Source organism: Harpegnathos saltator, unplaced genomic scaffold (genome assembly GCF_003227715.2).
Source record: "Harpegnathos saltator strain DR-91 unplaced genomic scaffold, Hsal_v8.6 scaffold156, whole genome shotgun sequence".
NCBI classification, from domain to species: Eukaryota; Metazoa; Arthropoda; class Insecta; order Hymenoptera; family Formicidae; genus Harpegnathos; species Harpegnathos saltator.
In genome coordinates, this window is record NW_020229935.1 from 882,601 (window position 1) to 902,645 (window position 20,045).

The 20,045-nt window shown below is 35.3% G+C and overlaps 3 protein-coding genes across 9 annotated transcripts in view; 1 reads left to right on the forward strand and 2 right to left on the reverse strand.

The window, feature by feature from the left end:
• Positions 1-8,865, reverse strand: part of Mctp (multiple C2 domain and transmembrane region protein) — an 85,858-nt gene extending 76,993 nt beyond the window's left edge. For 2 of the 4 annotated variants that reach the window (XM_025296721.1, XM_025296717.1), the window contains exon 1: positions 8,347-8,865. The gene's annotated coding sequence lies outside the window, so the exon portion shown is untranslated. Of the gene's footprint in view, positions 1-8,298; positions 8,324-8,346 lie in introns of those variants that run through there. The other 2 variants (XM_025296718.1, XM_025296719.1) reach the window with 2 other exon arrangements.
• A 216-nt stretch (positions 8,866-9,081) lies between these two features.
• On the reverse strand, positions 9,082-11,433 carry Syx7 (syntaxin 7). Of its 4 annotated transcripts, none has more exons than XM_011156088.3 (7): positions 11,015-11,433; positions 10,591-10,719; positions 10,444-10,513; positions 10,201-10,375; positions 9,906-10,136; positions 9,701-9,845; positions 9,082-9,463 (listed from the first exon to the last, which is right to left on the reverse strand). In XM_011156088.3, the coding sequence occupies exons 2-7, from the start codon at positions 10,697-10,699 to the stop codon at positions 9,438-9,440; spliced, it is 756 nt and encodes a 251-aa protein (XP_011154390.1). In that variant the 5' UTR covers positions 10,700-10,719; positions 11,015-11,433; the 3' UTR covers positions 9,082-9,437. The 4 variants fall into 4 exon arrangements, with proteins under 4 accessions (XP_011154390.1, XP_011154388.1, XP_011154387.1 ...); XM_011156086.3 differs by having other exon boundaries at positions 9,082-9,473; XM_011156085.3 differs by having other exon boundaries at positions 9,082-9,845; positions 10,591-10,709.
• A 665-nt stretch (positions 11,434-12,098) lies between these two features.
• On the forward strand, positions 12,099-14,766 carry LOC105189341 (uncharacterized). Its single transcript, XM_025296705.1, has 3 exons — positions 12,099-12,383; positions 12,504-12,740; positions 12,816-14,766. The coding sequence occupies exon 3, from the start codon at positions 12,851-12,853 to the stop codon at positions 13,448-13,450; it is 600 nt and encodes a 199-aa protein (XP_025152490.1). The 5' UTR covers positions 12,099-12,383; positions 12,504-12,740; positions 12,816-12,850; the 3' UTR covers positions 13,451-14,766.
• Positions 14,767-20,045: the final 5,279 nt, after the last annotated feature.

Genomic DNA, 20,045 nt, shown 5'->3' on the forward strand with positions numbered 1-20,045 from the left:
CGTTGAAAAGATTTAATAAAGTTTCTCGCAGATAAAGCAAGTGCAAATCGAAGAAGAGAGGCCAATCTTTAAGTGCCCCGGGCCAATAGACCTCTATTTGATTAAAAAAAACTTTTGCAAACGCGCTTATTCATGTCGGCAGCCTTCGACTCTTTGATATGGCTCTGCTTCTCATTTCTCAACGACCATGTTGAAACTATCGACGATTAATACGAACGCACACGTTGCGGAGGTCAAAACTGATTATAATAAATAATAAATTGATAAAACTAATATTTAGATTAATTTAGGTTAATTTAAATATTCTGTCAATTTAAATCAAATCAATTCAATCAAATTAAATTAGAATTAAATAGAATTTAACTGAAATATTAGTTAAATGTAATAGTTTGAAGATGGATTTTTCAAAGATATCATGACTAATCCAGTTTTATGTATTGTTACAAGTAACAATACTTACAAGTAACACTACGCAACTGATATTCACCGATTTGAATGAAACTTAACATACTTATTAAACACCGAAAAATATTAAATACGTGTTTTTTTGTTTCGGCTAAATATGCTTTTTAGGGGTAGAAAGCACCCCTTAACTCCTGGAGGTGGAAACAGTTATGGCTAATTATTTCTGAAACGATACATTTTCTGAAAAAAGTGCTTAGGACCAAAGTTGTAGAGTTCAAAGTGATGCACTTGATGGCGACCTTGAAATCGACCTTGAGATCGATTTTCAAGGTCAATTAAATTTGGAAATAATTAGCCGTTGCCGGACTTTGACCACATCCTGTATCTATAATCAATAATTTTATGCGTTGACTAAATCTGTCTTCAGAATTGATTTGTTGCGTTATTTTCCTAAAAAAAGAAAATAACCTGACGTAATGGGAAAATAGGCGCAAATTTATAGAAAAAATAAGAAGAAGAAAAAAGTTTTGTAAGTAACTTCAGAATAAAAGTAAAGATAAGAAAACATAAAATGTCACTAATTGTAAGTTAAACATTACCTTCATGCTATATTAGAAATTTTCAAATTTTTTTAAATTTTTATTGCTACTCTGGAGTTATCCACAATACCTTTTACTCTTTATTTTGTATTAGGATTTCATTCGGACATGATCAATTATTATTTTCCCGACTGTCGTTGAGCAAGCATTTTCCAGAATTACTTCTTGATCACTTATTTGCTATGAGCTATCTTGCTCGTGAATTTCGTTCGAATATACCATCAACCATCATTTTCACATCTGTACTTGGGCGAGTGTTCATTGTTTATAGTTTTACGTCAATTGTTCTTACGACTGCTGTTTCTTGTGAATGTTTTCAAAATTCTTTCGGGAAGTATTTACTGCAAGTACTTTTCCATCATTTGTTCCTACGACTATTTTTTGTGTTAATTTCATTTAGGCTTATACAATCATAAACTCTGCTTTCTATGAATTTACTTTGAATCTCTGTTATAATATTATTAAAGCATTGTTAATCTGTAAAATTTCATAATGTCATTAAACCCAAAAGATATTTTAAAGTTATTATGCCTCACTTTCGAGGACCCAGTATACAATATAGAATCTAGAATAACAGATGAAGAAAGATCAATCGCTTCTCAACTTGCAGATTTGATAAAAGACGCTATCAATTTTGATATATTTAAAGAGAATTATGATACTTTGAACTGTACTGATGCTAGTGTGATTCCTGATGCTGTTTTAGTTGAAGACAATTCAGAAGATGTTTCGGAAGTTGTGCAAGACGACACAAAATTCAGAGAAATTGTAGACATTGATTATAAGAAGAGAGTAATTATTTCTAAATTTAATTGACCTTAAAAATCGACCTCAAGGTCGATTTTAAGGTCGTCATCAAGTACATCACTTTGAACTCTACAACTTTGGTTCTAAGCACTTTTTTCAGAAAATGTATCGTTTCAGAAATAATTAGCCATAACTGTTTCCACCTCCAGGAGTTAAGGGGTGCTTTCTACCCTTAAAAAGCATATTTAGCCGAAACAAAAAAACACGTATTTAATATTTTTCGGTGTTTAATAAGTATGTTAAGTTTCATTCAAATCGGTGAATATCAGTTGCGTAGTGTTACTTGTTAGAGCTATGTAGATATAAGGGTGTCCGGGATATAGGGTGCTAAATTTCAAACGTAACAGGTAAAAAATTTAGAAAATTATAAAAGATATTAAAAAAAAAGCTAAAACACGTTTTCTATTATTTCGAAGGGGAAAGATAATGGCATTATCAGTTTTTTATTTGGAGGGCATTTTCAAAGTCAGTTGAAGGTTATCTTAATTTTTTAAATAGAAAGCCCAATTTTTTATTATATCTCCTTTTTCTACCAATTAATTTTAACAACTTTTGTTTGAAACATTTTTTTATTTGCCTAATATTTTTTGAAATATTTAAGGAAAACTTGGTAACTTTTTCAACATTTAACTTACGATCTCTCGCTATTCGTCGGAAGAAAAAATAATATGACTTTTTTACTTTATTTACTATCAAGAATATATTACAATAATAGTGCCCTAACTTTAATTTTAACTTTAATTTTAACTTTAATTTAAGTTAACTTATTGACCTTGGGAAAATTCAAAATTATTAAATTAACAAAAGTTAGGACATTATTAAAGTAATATATTCTTGATAGTAAATAAAGTAAAAAAGTCTAATATTATTTTTTCTTTCGACGAATAGTTAGCGAAATATCGTAAGTTAAAACAAAAAAATATTTTATTTTAACCTTTTTTATAAATAAAATATCAATACCATAATAATTGTACAAAAAAATTGCAACCCAAACGAAAAATTAAAAATTTGTAAAAAAATTAATTTTTTCCAAAATATTACAAATACAAAAAAATTTTATTTTAACCTTTTTAAATAACAAAATAAAAAATCTATAAAAAAATTGTATTTTCTACAAAATATCTGATATCAAATAAGTTAAGCCAAGTACTAATATATATATACAATAAAAAAATTTTATTTTAACCTTTCTTAAAAACAAAACAAAAAATTCTACAAAATATAAAAATACTTTTCTTATTATTTAACTATATTTTTATATAATTTATTTTTACACTTCTATAAAAAATCAATAATAATAAATAAATCCAAAAAAAGTATATTTATTAAAAGATATATTTATAAAATAACAAATAGTAAAAATATAAATATAATAAAGAAATTATTTAAAAATTAAAATAATAAATTTAAAATATTAAATATACATTTTAGACAATTTAAAAACTTTTTAAATAATAAAAGGTTACAATAGAAAATAAAATTGAGAACTACAAGAAAGCACTTGGCACGCCCAAAAGAAACGGAACTTTACGGAACGTCATGTTTCTGGGCGCGCTAAGTACTTTCTTGTAGTTCTCAATTTTATTTTCTATTGTAACTTTTTATTATTTAATGTTGTTATTTAATGTTGAAAAAGTTACCAAGTTTTTCTTAAAACAAATTTCAAACAAATGTTGTTAAATTTGTTTGATAGAAAAAGAAGATATAATAAAAAATTGAGCTTTCTATTTAAAAAATTAAGATGACCTTCAACTGACCTTGAAAATGCCCTCCAAATAAAAAACTGAGAATGCCATTCTCTTTCCCCTTCGAAATAATATTAGGTGCGCAACTAAGTTCTCACTGTTTTTTTAATGAAAATGCAACTTTATTGTGAAAAAATGGTTACAAATGAATCATTCAAAATATTGCCCATCGCTAGCGACAACTTTTTCCCATCTTTCTGGCAGAGCTCGAATACCGTCACGGTAGAAGTGTTCGTCTTTTGAGGCTATCCACGAATCAAGCCATTTTGAGATGTCTTCATATGAACGGAACTGCTGATTAGCCAGACCATGTACCATCGAACGGAACAAGTAATAATCGGACGGCGCAATATCTGGGGAATATGGCGGGTGTGGTAGGACTTCCCATTTGAGCGTTTCTAAGTAGGTTTTAACGGGTTTGGCAACGTGAGGCCGAGCGTTGTCATGCTGTAGAATCACTTTTTCGTGCCTCTGCTCGTATTGTGGCCGCTTTTCGCGCAGTGCTCGGCTCAATCGCATCAATTGAGTTCGATACCGTTCCCCAGTGATGGTTTCGTTCGGTTTCAACAGCTCATAATAAATAACACCGTCCTGGTCCCACCAAATACACAGCAAAACCTTCGCAGCGTGAATATTCGGCCGAGCCGACGATGTAGAAGCATGACCGGGCAGTCCCTATGATTTTATTCTCTTTGGGTTGCTGTAATGAATCCATTTTTCATCACCCGTAACGATGCGATGAAGAAAACCCTTCCTTTTTTGCCGCTGGAGCAGTTGTTCACAGGCGAAAAAACGACGCTCAACGTCTCTTGGCTTCAAATCATAAGGAACCCAAGTTCCTTGTTTTTGAATCATTCCCAACGCATGCAATCACTTGGAAATGGCTTGGCGGGTAACTCCTAATGCTGAAGTAAGCTCTTTTTACGTTTGGCACGGATCCTCATCGAGCAATGCCTCCAATTCAGCGTCTTCGAAGGTTTTTGGCCTTCCTTCACGCGAACGGTCGTCAACATCGAAATCACCGTCTTTGAAGCGACGGAACCAATCACGGCACGTTGTTTCACTTAGAGCAGCATCTCCGTAAACTTTTTGAAGTTCTCGATGCGCTTCAGCTGCCGTTTTCTTCGAATGAAAGAAGAAAAGCAACACTTCCCGCAAATGACGATTATTTGGCACAAAATCAGACATTTTCACACAACCAAAAGTATATGACGCAAAAACAAAATCACTAATGTGTCAAAGCGGTTTGTTTACCATATGTCTAAGCTTGGTTGATGACGTTTTGGTTATGTCACAATCGACCAGCACTTACTGCGGGAGCCATCTCTTGAAAAACAGCGGGAACTTAGTTGCGCACCTAATAGAAAACGTGTTTTAGCTTTTTTTAATATCTCCCATAGTTTTCGAGATTTTTTACCTATTATGTTTGAAATTTAGCACCCTATATATTCAGGGTTGGGAAGTAACTGTAACGAAGTTATACAGTTACAGTTAATTTTTTTTGTTAACTATAACTTAACTTCATTCTGTTTTTTCCATCTATAACTGTAACTTAACTTAGTTACGTATAGTTATTCTGGCTGCATTTGGAAAACGCGCTATTGTATCATCTATTTTTATCATTCATTAGATATAAAACAAAAATAAAAAACGCAATAGCGCTGATAGTCTCCTTTCCGAACGCAACCTTATTTCTTTCAAAAAAATTGCACGCCTATTGAACATTTCCGTCGCGCGTCGCCTTCCTTATTTGTTAATATAATCTGCGCTCAGCGTGAAATGCGCTGTGTGGTTTCAGTTATATAAAAAATTCAAGCAATGGATAAAACATGTCAATCTTCGGAGAAAGATTGTAAAATGCTATGACCAGCATATGAAAAAAGATTCAAGTTACAGCAAAAATTTGGAAACGGGTACTGGGCATTTCTCTGCAAAATTTACGCTGGTAAAAAAATTATTCATGCATAAAACTTTAACTGCAAATTTAAGAAAAGATATGGGATATGTAAGTCTTTATTTATAAAATATCAATATATTTTTAATGTAAAATTCTAATTTATGATGTTAAAATTATTTTTAGGATTTATTATTTTCATAAAATCATGCACTTTCTTATAATTGTTATTATTAGTCTTAAAGAATAAATATGAATTGTTTATTTAAATTAATGAATCTAATTTGTAAAAATTATATACAATATGAGGAATATAATAATCAACAAACTACTTTTATATAAAATTGAAGGAATTTACCCAATTACGAAGTTTTAAATAATAGCACAATTATTGTAAAAAGGTAACTGAAAAATAACGACTCGTTACTTTGTAAATAACTACAACTGTAACATGTTATTTTTGAAGGTCAATAATTTGCAACTGTAACTAGTTACTTTTTCAGTGAAAAAAACTGTACTGTAAAAAAGACTTGTAACTGTAACTACATACGTTTATAAAATAACTTTCCCAACCTTGTCTATAAAATATCGTTGGAAAAGTCATACTTTTAACGATTACTTAATAAAATGAATATATCGTTTTTATTAGAATTATTCGGATCACTTTTTTATCATAAAATCCATCAAAACTTTTGCATTTATCCAATAGAATTTGCATTAAAATTTTATCTAACATCCGCAATTTTCTTCTCAATATGAACAATCTCGATGATAACATGAGAAAGAACGAAATGAAAGTATCGAAATTTGAAATTTGTTGAAAACATGATTCAGCTACGGTCGCTTGCAATTAATATTTCTTTCGAGAATTCATTCGCAAATTACTTGCCAATGTGTGGAAGAACTTCTGTCTGTTCATAATAGTTCGCTCTGGCATACTTCCCTCCTAGCTTTCAGACGTAATTTGCGGCAAATTAACCGAAGAATCGGAACTCATGATTTATTTGCGCGTTTGCCTCACCAAAAGAAGTTCTGTCTTCTTTGATTATTCATAATTTTAGAATTATGTTTCTTGATACTTCCTTTCGAAAGTTTAATCAAAGATCTTCTAAATGAGAGAAGATAAGAAACACCTAGAACACCTTTTTCAACGCAGAAAAATCATAGAATATTATAAACTCGATAAAAGAAAGTCAACATTTAAATATTTTACATCTATTTTAATCTTTAAACATAATTAAAAAAAAATGCTCTACTTCATCAGACTTTAATCGAGGATTTGAATTGAAAATTAGCTATTATTGAAAATATTATCATCGAAGATACGTAAAAAAAACTTGTAACGTAAAACTTTGAAGAATATATGGGATCTAATACAATAATATAGAAAATTAAATAATGTTAATGACTAATCGTATGTTTTAACTTATAGAAGATAAACCGTGATGTGTTCTCAAATTCGTTTCTTTACGTATTCTGTTTCCTATTTTAATCTAAAGCCTGACATTAACCACTACATTCTTTTTATTTTATATTCTCATGAACTTCGTGAACTATAAAGGTTACATTACCTGATTTATCATCTATGTATATAAGATATCCTAGAATATCCTAGAATAGTTTCATCGTTTTCATCAATTTCTTTGGTTTTAAAGGCGGCTTAACTAAAATATCAAGGACGACTATATACTTATTCTTTCAATTATCATTGTACATCTCATAATCAAATTTTAAATAAAAATTCAAATCTCTCTTTCTCTTTTATCTTCTGAATTTCCAACGCTGCATATGCGGTAATTAAGTTCTCATTAAAAATTTTTGAATATAAGAAGTATTTCGACTAATCGAACAATATCAATGTGTCGTTTATTGTTTCTTTCGAAATTCAGTTTATCGAGAACTTGCTCTTCATAGCTAATCCTAAAAGACACGAAAACCATAAAGATGCACCGACATTTCTTTCAATGAATGATTGATACTAAACGTGCCTAGAGCCGTAGCAAGAGAAAATTTAATTTGAATTGTCGAGGTCAATAATAATTTAAATAAATCTAATAAATATCTGTCAAATTCATCGGTGAATTTATCACGGGAAGGGCATTACAAAGCAAATACTACAGCAACCCTAATTTATTAAAAAAAAAAAAAAAAGAAAAACATCATTAACGAAAAAAAAGGAAAAACATCATTGAACAACGATTTAAACTTTCGTAAGATAAATCGCTCATGATAATATTCCGATTAATTCGAGCAAGATGACATCTCACGATCGGTCGTGTGTGTATGTACACACACACACACACACACACACACACACACACACACACACACACACACACACACACACACACACACATACACACACACGCACACACACACACACACGCACGCACGCACACGCACGCACGCACATGCACGCACACGCACACACGCACACGCACTCACACACATATATGTATATACATAACACCACAATCCGTCGTATCACGTTCGTTTTTTAACACGGAGTCAGCAGTCAAACGACCAATAAAAGACATCTCTCGAATAGAAGAACTGAGAAATTGAAATAGCGAACGGTGACAACGTAGAGCGAAGACGAAGCGAATAAAAGCGGACGATCTTCCTCGATCGGGAAAAGGCGCTTTCAATCGAGAGAGCTGATCGACCGTTCGTTTTGACGTCTTTTCGCGATGTTATGGCATGTGAATGCAACGCGAACGTCGCGAGGCGACGTCAGTAGTAACCGGAGCACACTCAAGACAGCGGGGTATGCTCGTTCGCTCGTTCTTTCGGTCACCCTCGTTCACTCTGCGATCTCTCCTGTACGCATTAATTATCAGACGCCTACGAGCGGTGTACTTCCACGGTGACGATCCGCGCTGATCAAATTAATTACCGTACAGCAATATCCGTGCGCACGACAGAGACGTCACGCCAAGGCGGGAAGAGACAGAGAAAAGGAGAGACGCACGTTCCCGTGGACGATCTCCGTCTATGACGCCTTCGTGTCCGAAAGGCCACTGACAGAACTCGCGGTCTCTCGTTCTACGTACGCCTCACCTCTCTCCTCGTTGTACGCGAGAGGAACGCGCAATGTGGAAACGGGAGAGAGAGTGAGAGGCTCTATCGACCCGCGGCAGGGCCGGTCGAGGAAAGGGAACCTCGGTGACTCGACGGGAAAATCGACATCTCGCTTGACGGATGACAAATGCGACGGCTGCGAATGAGAAAAGCTTACGAAATATGACAAAAAGGAAATGAGACATATTGAATTACTGATGAAGAAAAATAATATGACAACAAGTTGTCGTCGCTTGTCGGCGCGTTATAGAATTCCGTATCGTTTCTCGACAAATTGTGTGTAACAAACGGGTACAAGTGTCATTGGTTTCCCAACTTCTTTTTTACATCACTATATTTTAATCAAAATGAATCAACATTATTAAATTAAATATATATAATACACTAACTTATATGAATCCTATAATTCTCATATAATGTTACAATATACATTCTCTCTCTCTCCCTCCCTCCCTGCTTCCCTCCCTCTCTCTCTCTCTTTCTCTCTCTCTCTGACTCTCTTTCTTTCTAACATTCAACTTATTGTTTTTGGTAGGAATAATTCTTAAAATATTTTATAAGCACGCATACGGTCATATATTCATCTACGCAATCGGACAATAAAGTACTTTACATCCATATACAAATATTACATACACGCTTTCTTTTATTAAATACATTCGCATTATATCGCCTATTTTATCATTATATGTACGAGTGCGCGCACGTGTACTTGTTTATCATATGAATGGATTATTATGCACTTTATATAAGTACTGAAACATACAAATGGACCATGGCAATCTCAGACGTGTCGTTTAAACTTTACTCGCAAATTAGAACTCACATCGCAATGATTATCACAATCAAAATGACTCAATTTTTTTAGGATGTCAGTTTCTCACGTTTTCTTTGCATGTATCTCCATTAAATATGTCTGTACTTTCTGGATACTGAAAATAACTGAAGTCAAAGAGGAACGTCACTAAGAATGTGTGTATTACTGAGGCTGAATATTTTGCAATCTGTATATTTAGCAGCAGTCTTTCTTAGCACTACGTGTATCAACACACTGTACAGTGTGTGCATTTAACTCTGCCAAACTATTATTCCAATCAGAATCGACAATACAACTGCCGCGATCAATATAAGGACGCACTTCTTCTTGCGTAATTTGGTTTGATAGATACTTGCTTGCCTCACTTGAGATGCACCCTCATTAACCGACACCTCGGTTCTCTCCACCGAAGCTTCTATAGAATCAATCACTTCTCCTTGATCGTACACTAAAGCTCCAAGATCTTTGAAGATTTGATTAATATCGCTAATGTTGCTCTGCAAAAGTAAAAAATATAACATTACAGCACCTGAATACACAAATTTGACAGTCTTTACCTCCAACTGCCTGATGCTAGCTTCTTGCTCTTCCAATAGACGCAAATTCAATTGCTCTTGCTGTTGATGTTGCATCATCTTCGGTTGTGTATTATCAGTTGTGTATGTTTTGCTATCTTGCAATTCTATGAGTGTCTCTTGTTTCTTTTCTCCAAACGGAGCAATACCTGCACTAGCTTTAGCCTTCCTGACCATTTCTTTCTCCTTAGAAGCAGCTAGCCTCTGTACAGCCTAAATTTACAAGTTGAAGTTCATATTTGAGATACTGTCGGTAAAAAGATATATTTTTCCTTACTTGAAAAGAATTTAATGCACTCGTAAATTCATCTTGAAGGCGTTCCTTTTGCATTTTGCGTTGTCTTTGTTCACCAGGGCTTGTAGAGCCAGAGTTATTCGCTAATATAGCCAAATCTCGCAAATGGACACTGGTATCTTTTGCTAACTGTTGTGTATAATGCTGTATCTGATGTCTGTAGTGACACAATTACACGTAATATCAATTAACATTTTCTTATATATCTCATTTTGTAAAACTTACAGCTGATTTCTCAATTCCTGAGAATCAGTAGAGCTGCCTAATTGATTGACCATTTTCTGCATAGAAGATACTGTAAAAAAATATCAAAATAAAGAAAAATTCTATCATTCTTATACTAGTTATAGTTCGATTAATCTAACAACTTACCATTCTGTGATACTTTTAATATCGAAGTACCTATAGTCTGGGATAATCTACCAAAATCTTGCTCCCTGGCAGGGCCACCATTATGATAGGATGAGAACCCAATATCCATCTTGAACAATCTATGTCAAGCTAGGTTATACAAATTCAATTTATTATACAAATACTTTATCGAACTGTTATTCATATATTTTTACTGGCATATCAAAATAAAATCCGAAATTTGAAGTCCACTGTTCATGTGTGATATTTAACAGTAAGAGTTTGTGAATCTATAAATGATGTATTTCCCACAAGCGGGCAAATTTATCCGGAACTATAACTATAATTATCGTGCATAACAAATTATCGAATACCTTTCAACATTATTTATAACGAAAATTAGGTGATGGCGATAACGAAATAAAAGAATTTACGTAAAACGTACCTCGCGCTGACACTTCGTCAAAGACGACAAGGTGTATCCTTATCACGGAATGATAATTTATTCTTAATATACGCAGTTATCAACAAAACGCCCAATAGGTCGATCTTTTTCGTGTAATAACTGATTGATGATTCACAAAATTAGCATGCGAGAAATTCCTACTTGTGAGTATTCTAGCAACATATATATGTGCACACAGCTCACGTCACTACGCGCAAAGAACTTCCGTCAACCGAGAAATCGCACGACAAACGCTAAAATTTTTTCGTGTTAATCAATAACGCTTCGCGAGACAGATACTTCGCTCTAATGATGCTACACAAACATGTATTAATTAAATGCTACGTCGAATAACTGAACTTGATTCTATTAACGTGCGTGTAAAAGAGATCCGTCCTCATTTCTATCTCTATACACCATATATCTGCTTAGTCTTCTTTGCTAAGGTTTCCTACCTTGTACGTTCGTTCGTTCGTTTGGTATGTGGCTTTAGGTAGTAAAGGCCATTGCACGTAACAAAATTTTAGTCGTAACCGTAAGACCGTAAGCAAATTGACCAATCACAATCCAGCATCTCGAAATATACGAATTGTGATTGGTCAATTTGCTTACGGACTTACGGTTACGACGAAAGGTCGTTCTACAATACGTGTTGTAAGTTGTAAGCCGTACGAATTGGCGAATCACAATCAATTATTATAAAAATAATCGGCCATAATTGGTCAGTTCTTACAGCTTACGACATGTATTGTAGAATGTCCTTAAAACTTTTGTACGTGCAATGGGCTTAAGGTGTACCCATACGCCATTCTCCTGAGCTGCGTTCCGATTCTCCACCTAGCGGGTGACCATTGAGTGGCTGGGTGGTGGGCGGAGCTTGACGAAAAGTCACATAGGCGGCGTTCCGTTTCACGCATATGCGCGCATTTATATATAGTTCATGTTACATATACTGTAGGAAATGCGCGCATAATGCGTGAAACGGAACTCAGTCCTAGAGTATTATTGGCCGCGTTCAGTATAGTGTCCCTAGAAGTAAGAGTCTGGCGAATGTTCTAGTTATACAACATGGCTGCTACACCTGTACTACACTTACTGTAGACGTGGTCTCAACGGGTGCACATGCATCTGACAATATATTCGCCGTAAGTCCAGCGAACCTTCTGTAATACGTGCGATATTAAAAGACAGTAAAAGAAATAGATGCTTGTAAGAAATGACGGGTTGTGCGATAGCAGGATGTAAAAACAGAAGCGAGGACGGTTTCTACATGAGACGATTCCCACAGGATAAGGAAATACAAAAACTGTGGTTATAACAAATCGGAAGAAACAATTGGAAACCGAAACGTTATACAGCAATTTGTGAGGTAAGTATGTAATAGTATGCAATAAGAATAATGTAATAAAAAATAGGCGATAAGAATAATCTAATATTATACAATAAGAATAATGAATAAAACGTGTTCCTTATTTTGTTGTTTTTATAGGCTCATTTTGCAGAAGAAATGTGGAAGAAAACACGACAGGACGGAAGTAAAAAATTAAAGATAAAAGCAATACCAACAATGTTTTCTGTATATAACGATAAACGTGAGGTAACCACTACAAGCATTATTACAATCCCTGCACAAAATAATTCATGTTTGTCGAGTATTGACATTCAAGATGTACATGACCAGGCGTACATTGCAATAATCATTTAGTATCAGCAAATAATATACAAAGTAAGTAGTAAAAAGTAAGTAATGTAATCCAATGAGAAAGTAAATAATAAAGTGATCATAAATGTGTTTTCACAGCTACATCATCAACACTACCTACATTAGACAGTGCTATGACACAAATATCATTATTACGAAGACAACTGCAACATAAGGAAAAAGAAGTACAACAAATGAAGCAAAAACTTTATGATGTCAATCAAGTACTTCGCAAATGTGACAAAACACAGAAGACTCTGATGAATCGTATTAGACGGCACAGAAGTACACATAGGCTGCGTGTAGAAAATAGTTTGTTACAGTCAAGACAGTTACTTCAAACAGTATTCAACTCTGATCAAATTCAGTGGCTGCAGTCGAAACCGAGCAGGCGACGTGCGTACAAGTGGTCCAAACCAACCATCAAAAAAGCGCTTAGGATACGATTCTCATGCACTAATAGTGGCTATCAAGAGCTAATCAAACAGAACATCCCATTGCCGTCAACGCGTACTTTAAGAGAAAGTCTTGAAGGTTTCAACTTTAGCCCGGGAATATTAAGTGACATTTTTTATGCCATGAAAGAAAAAGTGTTACAATTTGAAGATGACAGACAACGTGATTGCATCCTTGGTATTGATGAAATGTCTCTCACTCCTGGAGAACAACCCGATCCTTCTGCAACTTCCACTGTAGGATTGTCTACTATTCCCAACAATCATGGTAACTCATAAACATTTTAATGTTATTGTACAGGAAATTTCATTTATTCTGTTCAATGTAATAATTTTGTACTTTGTCTTATTAACTATACTAACTATTGTAACAGTTTTATTATTGGAAGGCTAATCCCTGGTAGCACATGTTCATTTCATATACGTTGTTTAGATGTATGTATATACTTATCAAAACATGAAGGATAAAGAAAAACTGGTTTTAAAGAAACCTGTGAGAAACTGGTTTGATCTATCAAGTGTAAAACATATTATTTACATTTCTATATATAGTTAGGAACTGTTTTATAACGTTTCTAAAACGGTATTTAAAACATAGCGTTTGTCGCAAAAACAACATTGCAGTAAACATTTATCGAATGGATTTATAAATAAATAAACTTATGAATGGAATTATGAATAAATATGTAAAACATATTGCCCTTTTCCGAAGTCTGTTTTTCATGAAGTGGTAATTCGGAATCTGCTAGTTTATTTATCTGTAATTGTTCTTATCATATTCAAATAGCAGAAATATTACAGTGAACAGAGTAAAAGCAATACTCTGTACAATTTCATTATCTTGAAGAGTATCCCAGTATTTCAATATAATCATGATAATATTTATAGTTTACTAGTATATAGTATATATGTATATACATTCTGTTTTGAAGGAGAAAAGTACAAGCTACGCATGGATTAGTTTTCATGCTCGGCGGTATATTGTGCCGATGGAAACAGGTTGTAGGTTATGAATTAACGCCTGCTGGATATGATGGTGCACATTTAAAACCTCTTATTGAAAACATTATTAAAGCAGCTGAAAATATAGGTCTGCGTGTGCAGAGCGCTATAACTGACATGGGAGGCATTATTCAAGCGATGTGGAGAAGTTTTTCTAACATTGGTGTTCATAGATATTCTGCTATATACAATTCTATACCATACCCAGTAGATTGTAATCGCAAATTATTTTTCTTTGCGGATGGACCACATCTTCTGAAAAACCTTAGAGCCGCTATTATCAATAATAAGCTCATTGCGTTGCCACAAACATTTACTAAAACGCGTCAACTATCATCTCATATTGTCACAGTTTCACATTTAGAAGAATTAGTGAAGGAACAAGAGAATTTAGATTTAAAACTAATCCCAAAATTAAACAAAGATAGTATTACCGTTACACGCTTTAATAAAATGAGAGTAAACAAAGCCATACATATTTAATAATGATGTGAGTGGTACGCTTCATTTGTTAAGTGAAGAACAAAATTATACAGAATATTCTACAACAGCAACATTCATTGATATTGTTAGTAAATGGTTTCATCTCATTACTTCTCGTCATACGGTACTTGTCCTTGGAAACAAATCTACAGATAGAAAGAATACTGAAACGTATAAAACAACCGTCGAATTTTTTTAATCGTGCATTGAGTTATTTCGGGACATGCGGGTCGGAAATAAAGGTGTATTTAAACTAGTCCAAACTGGCCTTATGATCGCAACAAAATTTTTATAGAATTAGCCGATTTTTTGATTAAAGAACGGGGTTTTTTGTGTTAGGAGCACGATTTTCTAATGATTTTGTAGAAAATCTCTTCTCAAATGTTAGAAAAAAATTTCCGATTCCCAATGCGTTGCAATTTCAGTATAGTTTAAAACATATTACTGTTTCTCAATATTTACAGGCCTTACCAAATACTAATTATGCAGTAGATAGTGGTGATTTATTAGCTGATTTTTTATAACGTCCTAAAAAAATATTTAATAAACAAGCTGAAGAAATGTGTGTTGCACCTAATGTTGAAAGTAAAATAATACAGTTGAATAATCTAGAATTAAATTCACTGTATTATGGATATATCATATCAAGTATCTGTAAAAGTCAAAACATTTGCGATAAATGTATTGCTTCCGCTGGATCTAAAACATATGATCCTAAAATACAATTTTCGCGACTAGTTAGTCTTAAATGTTACCGCGCAAAAACATTATTTTTTGTAAATAATACAACATTCAATTATTTTCTAAACATGAATAATGTTATCACAAGTTACTTACCGCATGTTAAGCAAATTCAATATAGCAATTTCAATATAGTTACTTTTTTTCTAGACAAAATGAAACATTCAATGTATGTCATTAGAAACATGTCATAATTTACAATACAAAATAAAAATCCGTTTTATTAAATTTAAACTCCGCAAAAGTTGTTACACCAGTAAAATAAAAACACCTATTTATGACAGCAAAACTATGGCTATGTACGTTTCAATAAAATAAATATGTTTGAATATATGTATTATTATAATGTAATAATGGTAACATTTAATAAAATATTACATGTAAAAATTTATTTGACGTTTCTTTTTCTTGTTACTGCTATTCAAATATTACGCGTGCCTACATATCCCTGATTGGTGCCGCCATTCTGTATCCAGCCAATCAAAAATGGGACCACATTCGCCAGACTTTTACTTCTAGGGACACTAGTTCAGTAGAACAAAAGGTTTGTTTTCTTTGCCTACACTTTTTACACTTTTACACTAAGTGTACACTAACTCGTTCGTTTTGTCGGAAGTGTAGCAAGAATTACTGGAGCGCTATTCTGTACATGTCTACCGACAATTGTCGGTATCGGTCGTTACCGACGAACGTCGGTTGCGTGACCGACAAGAACGATGCACACCTATTCTCTACATGGACACTACCGACAATCATCGGTGCAACCGACGAATTTCAATCGTCGGTTGACGTCACAAATGGTCGAGAGACAGTCACAGACAAAAGTGAAAATACATCGTAATTCGACCAATCGCGTAACGAGTCTATGAGAAAGTCCGCAATTTTCAAGTTTTACAAACATAACCGTATTCATAGAGTTATGTAGAAAAAGAGAAGATACAAGAGAAAGCATCATGTCAGAGAGTAGAAGTAGGTATGTATATATATTTTTAATGCTATTTATATATATATATATATATATGCTGTGTGGGTAAATATTACATTATTATATATATATATATATTAGGTGCGCAACTAAGTTCCCGCTGTTTTTCAAGAGATGGCTCCCGCAGTAAGTGCTGGTCGATTGTGACATAACCAAAACGTCATCAACCAAGCTTAGACATATGGTAAACAAACCGCTTTGACACATTAGTGATTTTGTTTTTGCGTCATATACTTTTGGTTGTGTGAAAATGTCTGATTTTGTGCCAAATAATCGTCATTTGCGGGAAGTGTTGCTTTTCTTCTTTCATTCGAAGAAAACGGCAGCTGAAGCGCATCGAGAACTTCAAAAAGTTTACGGAGATGCTGCTCTAAGTGAAACAACGTGCCGTGATTGGTTCCGTCGCTTCAAAGACGGTGATTTCGATGTTGACGACCGTTCGCGTGAAGGAAGGCCAAAAACCTTCGAAGACGCTGAATTGGAGGCATTGCTCGATGAGGATCCGTGCCAAACGTAAAAAGAGCTTACTTCAGCATTAGGAGTTACCCGCCAAGCCATTTCCAAGTGATTGCATGCGTTGGGAATGATTCAAAAACAAGGAACTTGGGTTCCTTATGATTTGAAGCCAAGAGACGTTGAGCGTCGTTTTTTCGCCTGTGAACAACTGCTCCAGCGGCAAAAAAGGAAGGGTTTTCTTCATCGCATCGTTACGGGTGATGAAAAATGGATTCATTACAGCAACCCAAAGAGAATAAAATCATAGGGACTGCCCGGTCATGCTTCTACATCGTCGGCTCGGCCGAATATTCACGCTGCGAAGGTTTTGCTGTGTATTTGGTGGGACCAGGACGGTGTTATTTATTATGAGCTGTTGAAACCGAACGAAACCATCACTGGGGAACGGTATCGAACTCAATTGATGCGATTGAGCCGAGCACTGCGCGAAAAGCGGCCACAATACGAGCAGAGGCACGAAAAAGTGATTCTACAGCATGACAACGCTCGGCCTCACGTTGCCAAACCCGTTAAAACCTACTTAGAAACGCTCAAATGGGAAGTCCTACCACACCCGCCATATTCCCCAGATATTGCGCCGTCCGATTATTACTTGTTCCGTTCGATGGTACATGGTCTGGCTAATCAGCAGTTCCGTTCATATGAAGACATCTCAAAATGGCTTGATTCGTGGATAGCCTCAAAAGACGAACACTTCTACCGTGACGGTATTCGAGCTCTGCCAGAAAGATGGGAAAAAGTTGTCGCTAGCGATGGGCAATATTTTGAATGATTCATTTGTAACCATTTTTTCACAATAAAGTTGCATTTTCATCAAAAAAACAGCGAGAACTTAGTTGCGCACCTAATATATATACACATAATGTAATATTTATCTACACAGCACAAAATATCCAAAGGACGTACGTAGGACATAGGGACATCCTTAGAATCTCCTTACGACGTCCCCTAAACATCTGTGCTGTGTGGGTATACTAATAAATACTATTCGATAACTTAATAAGAGAATTGTACTATCAATAAACAGTAATATTTTTTGTAGTACTGTTAAAAAGCAACGTTCTTCGCGTGCATCAACATTGCAAATTGAAGATTTGGTATCCTATATGGAAAAGCATAGCCGTTTCACTGCCGGCCGGTTTAATGGAAATGAGGGGAAACTGCAACTGCAGATGCAGTGGGATGAACTGTGTAAAAGGTTAAATTCTCTACCCGGGCCAAAGAAGTCGCGGGTCAAGCAGTGGCAAACTGTAAGATATACGAAGGTGATCCGATAAGTACTTAGCCTACAAAAGAAAAACGAAAATTTTGGAAAAGTGGCGATTTATTTCTCAACATAGTCTCCTTTTAGCTCGATACACTTGACCCAGCGATGCTCCAACTTCTTTAACCCGTCTGAAAAATACGTTTTCTCGAGGTCTGCAAAGTAGGCCTCCGTGGCGGCGATGACCTCCTCATTCGACTCAAATTTCTGCCCGGCGAGTGACTTTTTCAAGTTTGAAAACAAAAAGAAGTCGCACGGGGCCAAATCTGGAGAATACGGTGGATGGGGCAGCAGTTCGTAGCCCAATCGACCAATTTGACCGTGGCGAGGGCGGAGGTGTGAGCCAGTGCGTTGTCATGGTGGAAGAGCACTTTTTTCTTCGCCAAATGGGGCCGTTTTTTCTGCAATTCGACGTCGAATCGGCCCAATAATTCGGCATAGTATAGCCCTGTGACCATTTTGCTCTTCTCCAGGTAGTCGATGTAGATCACACCTTGTGAATCCTAAAAAACGGTGGCCATCACCTTTCCGGCCGATAGGACAGTCTTCGCCTTCTTCGGAGCACGTTCGCCGGGTGAAGTCCACTGTTTCGACAGTTCCTTGGTCTCTGGTGTGTACCAGTGGATCCATGTTTCGTCGACGGTCACGAAACGACGCAGAAACTCCTTCGGATTGCGCTTAAACAGCGTCAAACACTGCTCTGAAGTAGTCTCACGGTTGCGCTTGTTGTCCGGAGTGAGCAAACGCGGCACCCATCGCGCCGACAGCTTTCTCAAGCCCAAAATTTCATGCAGGATATGACCCACGCGGTCTTTTGAAATGCCTACTGTCTCAGCTATCTCGCGCACCTTCAATCGGCGGTCTGCCAATACGAGATCGTGGATTTTTGTCATGTTATCTTCCGTGGTAGCCGTTTTCGGGGCACCTGGGCATGGCTCATCAAACACCGACGTGCGACCACGTTGAAACTCGTTAAACCAATTTTTGACGGTCACCATCGAAGGAGAAGAGTCACCGTACACAGCATCCAAGCGCTCTTTGATTTCGCTGCGCGATTTCCCTTCCAAAAACAAGAATCGAATCACCGACCGATATTGCTCTTTTTCCATTTTCTAAAATCCGCGGACACGCCCGCTTCCACACGCGGTCAAAACAAAACTACGAGTCCGATTCGACTGAAATTTCGACAGTAGCCGTCTACGAGAATGTACTACACGATAGTAAATTTCTCTTGCGATAGTGGCGCCATCGGGCGGTGAGGCTAAGTACTTATCGGACCGCCCTCGTATTTTAAGCTATTTACACAATATATGTTCCAGACATTTTTACCAAGAGCAAACAAATATGATGCAAATGCGATAAGCTATATATAAGTAATTGAGATTTTTTAAATTACTTTCCCACCTTGATTTCCGGACATGTGTATATTTCGTAGTAAATCCCAGTATCTTGATACATGTTAAATAAATTTTATGTAATGTTTTCCCTTATTCAGCTGACATTCTAATATCAATGTTATATAATTGCTTTTCTGTTATATGACTAGTTTACTGGGATACATTTGATTGGGATTTGCATATTACATTATTATATTTAATATATTTAGGTATGGCAGGATCTGAAGAGCGTTTCTTCGAGGCAAGCAAGCAAGTTAAGAGCTGAGCGCTTACGCACAGGCAATTTTCCAGCTGAAGAAGCCCCATTGCAGAATATTGAACAACGCGTAGTGTCTGTAATTGGTTTAGATTATGTTGAGGAAAATGCGCATTGTCCTGATAGTTGCGTGGAAGAAGATGTACGTATATATGTTCAATGTATCTCTTTAACCATTTAAAATAATTATAATACGTACATAAAGAAACAATTTACGTTATAATAATTGT

Excerpts from the sequence above, each read along its gene's own strand:
- Syx7 (XM_011156085.3), bottom strand. The coding sequence starts at position 10,699 with ATGGATATTGGGTTCTCATCCTATCATAATGGTGGCCCTGCCAGGGAG. Across the intron at positions 10,376-10,443 it reads CAGGAATTGAGAAATCAGCT|ACATCAGATACAGCATTATA; the intron begins GTAAGTTTTACA and ends GTGTCACTACAG. Across the intron at positions 10,137-10,200 it reads GTGCATTAAATTCTTTTCAA|GCTGTACAGAGGCTAGCTGC; the intron begins GTAAGGAAAAAT and ends TTGTAAATTTAG.
- LOC105189341 (XM_025296705.1), top strand. The coding sequence starts at position 12,851 with ATGACACAAATATCATTATTACGAAGACAACTGCAACATAAGGAAAAA.